This window comes from Procambarus clarkii, chromosome 78, assembly GCF_040958095.1.
Source record: "Procambarus clarkii isolate CNS0578487 chromosome 78, FALCON_Pclarkii_2.0, whole genome shotgun sequence".
In the NCBI taxonomy this organism is placed as follows: domain Eukaryota; kingdom Metazoa; phylum Arthropoda; class Malacostraca; order Decapoda; family Cambaridae; genus Procambarus; species Procambarus clarkii.
This window is the reverse complement of record NC_091227.1, coordinates 17690763-17698262: the sequence shown is the minus strand read 5'-3', so window position 1 is coordinate 17698262 and position 7500 is coordinate 17690763. Positions and strand designations below refer to the sequence as shown.

The 7500-nt window shown below is 50.8% G+C and overlaps 2 protein-coding genes across 5 annotated transcripts in view; one reads left to right on the top strand and one right to left on the bottom strand.

The window, feature by feature from the left end:
• The window catches only part of Ddr (discoidin domain-containing receptor 2), a 642292-nt gene that overhangs the window by 531883 nt on the left and 102909 nt on the right, over positions 1-7500 (bottom strand). The window lies entirely within an intron of this gene.
• Positions 6725-7372, top strand: LOC138357515 (major royal jelly protein 5-like). Its single transcript, XM_069314374.1, has one exon. It carries the CDS (start codon positions 6725-6727, stop codon positions 7370-7372), a length of 648 nt encoding a protein of 215 aa, XP_069170475.1.

Below are 7500 nucleotides of genomic sequence, written 5' to 3'. Positions count from 1 at the left end.
ATTGCTGTTACCTGCTCTTACAACTCTAGCATGTTCGTTAACTAGGACATGTCTCCTTTGATACCTAACATCCATCTGATCACAAATGTCATATCATTCATGCAAACACTCAAACGACAAGGCCGACGGGTACTTATCAATTGGGTGCCAAGTCATGTGGGAATAATAGGAAATGACATTGCAGACGATGTTGTTCTTTGGAGACGAGAAGGTTTGGAACCTCTCAAGCCTCACTTTACCACATCTGCTGCCTCCTCTCCCCTCTCCCTCTCTCCCCTCTCTCTCTCTCTCCCCTCTCACTCTCTCCCCCTCACATCCTCCTCTTATCATCTGGAGACAAAACATTCACCATAAGGCATGGCGACAGGTGCTAGACATTTAATTTATAATTCGTCTCTGTCTCGCCCTCCCTCTTCCCTCACCTGTCTCTTCTATTTCATCCTTTGTCTGCCTTCTTTGTGCGTCAGTCTGCCTGCATTCCTGTGTTTGTCACTTACACATTCAAGCACTTATACATTCAAGCACTTACACATTCAAGCACTTACACATTCAAGCACTTACACATTCAAGCACTTACACATTCAAGCACTTACACATTCAAGCACTTACACATTCAAGACACTGACCTCCAGTGAGCTGCACAACATCAGTATCTTTGGAGTGTGGAAATATTCTAAAATGACATTCAACATCGTTGAGAGAGCAAAGTCTCGACAGAATATAATGAGAGCAATCACAGGGCCGCGTCTGCGAGCGTGACACACGGACGAGGAGTCACAATAACGTGGCTGAAGTATGTTGACCAGACCACACACTAGAAGGTGAAGGGACGACGACGTTTCGGTCCGTCCTGGACCATTCTCAAGTCGATTGTCTTGAGAATGTTTCACATACTCGACCTTCCTTCCGTAGTTGATTGTGCAGTGCCTGCCTTACTCTTCCTCCTGGCCAGCAGGCATAGATTGAAGTTATTCAAGACGATGCCATTGCCAGTCATAACGAGGGCTCCCAGATGGACAAACATACTATCTTCTTGAGGTTATCTTGAGATGATTTCGGGGCTTTTTTTAGTGTCCTCGCGGCCTGGTTCTCGACCAGGCCTCCACCCCCCCAGGAAGCAGCCCGTGACAACTGACTAACTCCCAGGTACCTATTTTACTGCTAGGTAACAGGGTCTACTAATCTTAAGTCTGGAAACTAACAGTCTGGAAACACACACACACACACACACACACACACACACACACACACACACACACACACACACACACACACACACACACACACACACACACACACACACACAGGGGCCTGCGAGACGGCAGCTCACCAAGGGAACGCTTCCTAAACCACTGAGACAACCACTCAGATTTATTCCAACTACAAAAGCCACATTTAAGCAGCAAAAAAAGGACAAAAAAGCTTCATCCCTCCAGCAGCAGCAGACGCAACAAACAAACAAAAAAAGTCCATAACAATCACAAGGAGACAATGTGTCTTCTTCCCCCCCCTTCACTTCCCCCCACCCCCTGAACCCCCCATTCCCCCCCCCCTCCCACCACCCCGCTACTCCCCCTCACTCGAATCCCATTCCTTCCCACTTTTAATCCCTTCCGTTCCTCCCGTTTCTGTTCCTTCCTTCCGTGAGGGGAAACCACAATGTTTTGTGTTTGTAAGGATGGAAGAGAGTGACCATCATATGACTCCATCTCTCCCTCCCTCCCTTTTCCACGCCTCCCTCTCCCATTACCCGTCTCATTCTCTCCCACACATAAATTATATGTAACTTGCTCACCGCAGATGTAAATTGTGCGGCCTGAGAGACTTGTTGTTCTTGAACCTAACTTACTATAAGGTAAGTCTGACTAGTTTGTCAAGACTGACTTCCTTATGGGGTCCACTACCACCCACAGGATGGGTATGGAGGTCCACTACCACCCACAGGATGGGTATGAGGTCCACTACCACCCACAGGATGGGTATGGGGTCCACTACCACCCACAGGATGGGTATGGGGTCCACTACCACCCACAGGACGGTTATGGGGTCCACTACCACCCACAGGACGGTTATGGGGTCCACTACCACCCACAGGATGGGTATGGGGTCCACTACCACCCACAGGACGGTTATGGGGTCCACTACCACCCACAGGACGGTTATGGGGTCCACTACCACCCACAGGATGGGTATGGAGTCCACTACCACCCACAAGATGGGTATGGGGGTCCACTACCACCCACAGGATGGGTATGAGGTCCACTACCACCCACAGGATGGGTATGAGGTCCACTACCACCCACAGGATGGGTATGGGGGTCCACTACCACCCACAGGATGGGTATGAGGTCCACTACCACCCACAGGATGGGTATGAGGTCCACTACCACCCACAGGATGGGTATGGGGGTCCACTACCACCCACAGGATGGGTATGGAGGTCCACTACCACCCACAGGATGGGTATGGGGGTCCACTACCACCCACAGGATGGGTATGGGGGTCCACTACCACCCACAGGATGGTTATGGAGTCCACTACCATCCACAGGATGGATACGATGGGGTGCATGATAAATTATCTAAACTAATCCTCCCCCCCCCCCACCCTCGTTATTCCTTTTCTAACCTAGTCTTTCTCCCTCTCTACCCCTCTCATTCTCTATCTTTTCTTCCCTCTTCCTGACCCTACTCAAGCATCAACTCGCGATCAACAAGAAGTGTGCTCATCTCCCTCGTGGACCTGCGGGCCGCTACCACCAACAGGCTTTTAGATCATGTCACCACAAAACCAGCCAGGCCCCAGGCAGGGCTTGGGGGATAGAACCACTTGCACAACACACTCCAGGTATACCTGGATTATCCCATGGTATACCTTGGCATCTACTCTTCTTCCCCTCTCGCCTGATTATCCCCCTCCCCTCCGGATACCCCTCTCCTCTACCCCTCCCCCCAGAGATACCCCTCACCCCCTCCTACATTCCCTTCCCACTTCCAACAGCAGAATCTCGACGGAAGAAACACTTGGAGCGAGATTCCAGAACCTTCACACTTCATTTTCTAAATGGAGCGTGCATAGGCTAGACCGCCGCCAGCACCCGCCCCTATCCAGAAGCCATCCGGCCCCCCTGCCACCTACCCCCCCTACCCCCAACATCCCACTGCCCGCATCTCGTTGCCGGAGAGCAACAGGCAGGACAGGACGGGACGGAACGGACAGCAGCACAAACAGATGGGAGGCTGAGTCTGGAGGAGGTATAATGGTTCAAGACGGGAAGGGCGGAAATAGAATAGACGGCTGGGGGGGAGGGGGGAGTTTTTGTTTAGTGGCCGAGTAGTGAAGAATGTAATGCAGGACGGAGGTGGTTGGGGTTGGGGGTGGGGGAGCGTGGCGGCTGACTCCATACACAGCTACACATGTAGATGTGATAATGCCCAATAGGTTCTGCAGGACCCTGTGCATCAGTCGGCTCAAGATTAGGAGGCAGAACCAAGGAAATGATGATCCCAGCTAGCACAATTTGATAAGTTCAATTAGGTAAGCACAAACACACACACATACACACACACACAAGATTCTCAAAGGAATTGACAGGGTAGATAAAGACAGGCTATTTAACACAAGGGGCACACGCACAAGGGGACACAGGTGGAAACTGAGTGCCCAAATGAGCCACAGAGATATTAGAAAGAACTTTTTTAGTGTCAGAGTGGTTGACAAATGGAATGCATTAGGAAGTGATGTGGTGGAGGCTGACTCCATACACAGTTTCAAGTGTAGATATGATAGAGCCCAATAGGCTCAGGAACCTGTACACCAGTTGATTGACAGTTGAGAGGCGGGACCAAAGAGCCAGAGCTCAACCCCCGCAAGAACAAACAGGTGAGCAAACACACACACACAAGAGTTAGAGTAAAGCAGGAATTAGAGACCAAACAAATAGTTTAACATTAAACCAGTAACTAGAGGCTGGCCACATTAAGAGGAAGACGGCTGTGAGCGAGCTTGTAATCTGGGTAAATAATACAGCGGAGGGGGAGGGGGGGCGGGGGGGGGGATACACGGGAAATTACAGAGTTGTGGAGCATATTAAAGGAGAGGTTCCACGAGGTCAAGACACTTGTACTGTACCACCCTGAGAGCCTCCAGGGACACACGCTCTCTAGTGCATCCTTCACTGTAACAGTCACTCCAAAGGTAAAAGTTCGACTCCAAAGACGGTTAAAGTATGACTCCAAAGAAGGTTATCTTGAGGTTATCTTGAGATGATTCCGGGGCTTTAGTGTCCCCGCGGCCCGGTCCTCGACCAGGACTCCACCCCAAGGAAGCAGCCCGTGACAGCTGACTAACACCCAGGTACCTATTTTACTGCTAGGTAACAGGGGCATAGGGTGAAAGAAACTCTGCCCATTGTTTCTCGCCGGCGCCCGGGATCGAACCCGGGACGACAGGATCACAAGTCCAGCGTGCTGTCCGCTCGGCCGACCGGCTCCCTTCCAGAGGGAAGGTGCCAGGCTTACTGCTTTAATCAGTACTGATAATTGACAGGGCAATAGTCACTCTTGAGTCACAATCTCTACACACCTAGGCCCAACGTGATTGGGCCTTATCCTCACTCCATGTATAGCAGGAGTGCTCATAAACCTCATCTTTCAGGCACCCCAGAAACCAATCTTGAGGTCAGAATGAATAGCCATCTGCCTCTCTAACCAATCCCGGGTCCTGGCACTCCAATCATAGGGCCCAAGTCTAAGGCACTCTCAGAATTGATTCCTTCAGTCCTATTGGCTCTATTATCAAGAGGACAGCTCCCCTCCCCTTGTCTTCTGTATGGCCAAAACCTTCCCTAACTACACCCTTCTGTCATTTAACAGTAGTTAAACAATGACCGCTTATTCTGTTGTTTCCCGTGGAACATAAAGTCTTATCTGGACTGTGTCACCCCCTCCCCCCCAAGCAATAACCTGGCAGTTTAATGTGCTCACACTGCAGATGAGAGCCACTGCCTGGCACTCATGTCTCTCACACAGTGAACTGAGCCCTCTGGTGGTGCCTCTCACCTGGACACTTTTTGTCAGCGTGTCGGCCATTGTGGCTCACACCCCCACCTGAACCATAGGCTTCACAGTGACCCCCAGGTGGACCCCACAGACGACCCCAGGTGACTCTTACAGTGCTAAATTGTACATCCGTGTCTGGCCACACTGCAGAATGACCATCGTATTAACTACCAACCCACGAGACCCCACTTCGATTCCCTCTGAGGTGCAAGTGTGGTCTTAAACTAAGTCTGAGATAGTTCCCGAGGTATACCAATGTCCAAACCTGCTTCTCGTAACCAAGTTGGTTCACAAACTGCAGGACTTGAGATCAAGAACCTGAGCTGAAGGTGCCGAAAAAAGATTAGAAAGTTCTCTTTTGCAGAGTCGTAGATGGTTGGAATAAGTGTAGTTAGTCCTGTAAACTACATTTAGATAATTACACCCAGCTACACACCCCCCCACACACACTCACACATACGCCTGCCAATAACACCACCATCGCCTCCTCTACACAAAATCCTCTATCCATTTAAAGTCCCAATAGAGGGACCTCTTATTTGTCCCTCTGTCTCCAGCCAGAAGGCATCAGCCACCACCAGACAACAGTAGTCACCTGCAGACAAGAGTGGTTTCCAGCAGACAGAGAGGGAGATTCCAGCAGACAAATCAAGCAGCAAACACCATGATTCAGCAGACAACCAAAAATAACTATATAACATTAGGTAGTAGCAAAGGACAGAATATATTAGAACGCAAAAGAATACTAGCAAATGACACAGAAATCACACTAACGTGATTTCAATTAAGGCAGTGTCTAGGATGCTCCTGGACGCAGGTTCGAATCCTCGTCACGGCCCTTGTGGGTTTGTTCATTTAATATTAGCAAATATCAACACACTTGTAAACAATAGACGGCACTAGCAACAACAATGGTAAACAACATTGAACACAAACAGCACAAGTGCAGACAAAAGCAAGCAACAGCCTCAACTAGATATCTTCTAGAGCACTTTTTCCACTTGGTAGAAAATAATAATAATAATAAAAAAAACTGCCTCTCCCACTGCCTCATTTTCCCTGGAAACACAAACCGAATCTGTCTCTATTTTCCGCTTGTTACAACTTGTAATAAAGTTGTTACATCTTGGCTTAACGTGTTTATGACGCATTAGAACGTTGTTACAACTTGTTAGGAGGTGTTAAAACTTGTTCGAACGTTGTACCAACGTCGTAGTTTCGGTGTGTGTGTTTGGCGGGTTACTACCTATTGCTCTGTCTCACTCAGAGAAAAAAGGGAGATAGCAAAGGTTGGAGAAAACAGTTACAACTTCGTTCTGGTAAAAGCGATCAAAAGACTGTTGTTAATCAGGAGAATACACAAGTGCTGTTCAATCGTCCACTAACTTCAGAAATGCGAGGAATAGGATGAATGAGGCCAGAGCACCCAGAGCACCCAGAGCACCCAGAGCACGGGTGGGTATTGAAACGCTTGACATAATGGCACTCGTTTTGCCCAACCACTTCGGCTGGACGGTAGAGCGACGGCCTCGCTTCATGCAGGTCGGCGTTCAATACCCCTTCCGAAAACCTTCCTGAAAGTAATAGTTGCAGAATCTGTACATGTGTGTGTGTGACTGTGTGAGAGACAGGTGTGGATGGAGTTGGAGAGAGACGTTCCTAGGATGGACACCCTGGCCAGGATGGACACCCTGGCCAGGATGGACACCCTGGCCAGGATGGACGCCCTGGCCAGGATGGACACCCTGGCCAGGATGGACGCCCTGGCCAGGATGGACGCCCTGGCCAGGATGGACACCCTGGCCAGGATGGACACCCTGGCCAGGATGGACACCCTGGTCAGGATGGACACCCTGGCCAGGATGGACGCCCTGGCCAGGATGGACGCCCTGGCCAGGATGGACGTCCTGGCCAGGATGGACGCCCTGGCCAGGATGGACGTCCTGGCCAGGATGGACGCCCTGGCCAGGATGGACGCCCTGGCCAGGATGGACACCCTGGCCAGGATGGACGCCCTGGCCAGGATGGACGTCCTGGCCAGGATGGACACCCTGGCCAGGATGGACACCCTGGCCAGGATGGACACCCTGGCCAGGATGGACACCCTGGCCAGGATGGACACCCTGGCCAGGATGGACGCCCTGGCCAGGATGGACACCCTGGCCAGGATGGACACCCTGGCCAGGATGGACACCCTGGCCAGGATGGACGCAACAATGGATACAAGGCAGAAAAAAGACGATTTAAGAGTAACCGGAGGCGGCATTGGTTTGGAAGCGTGCTGTGAGCGAGGAGAATGGCCTGCCAGATAGTTTAACAGCTTTCAAGAGGACTGTTACGTAAGTGGGTGAGTGGATAGAAACGAGGGGAGTGGATAGGTACGTGGGTGTGGATAGGGGATAGATAGAAACGGAGCCCGCCTAGAATGGGCCAACAGGCC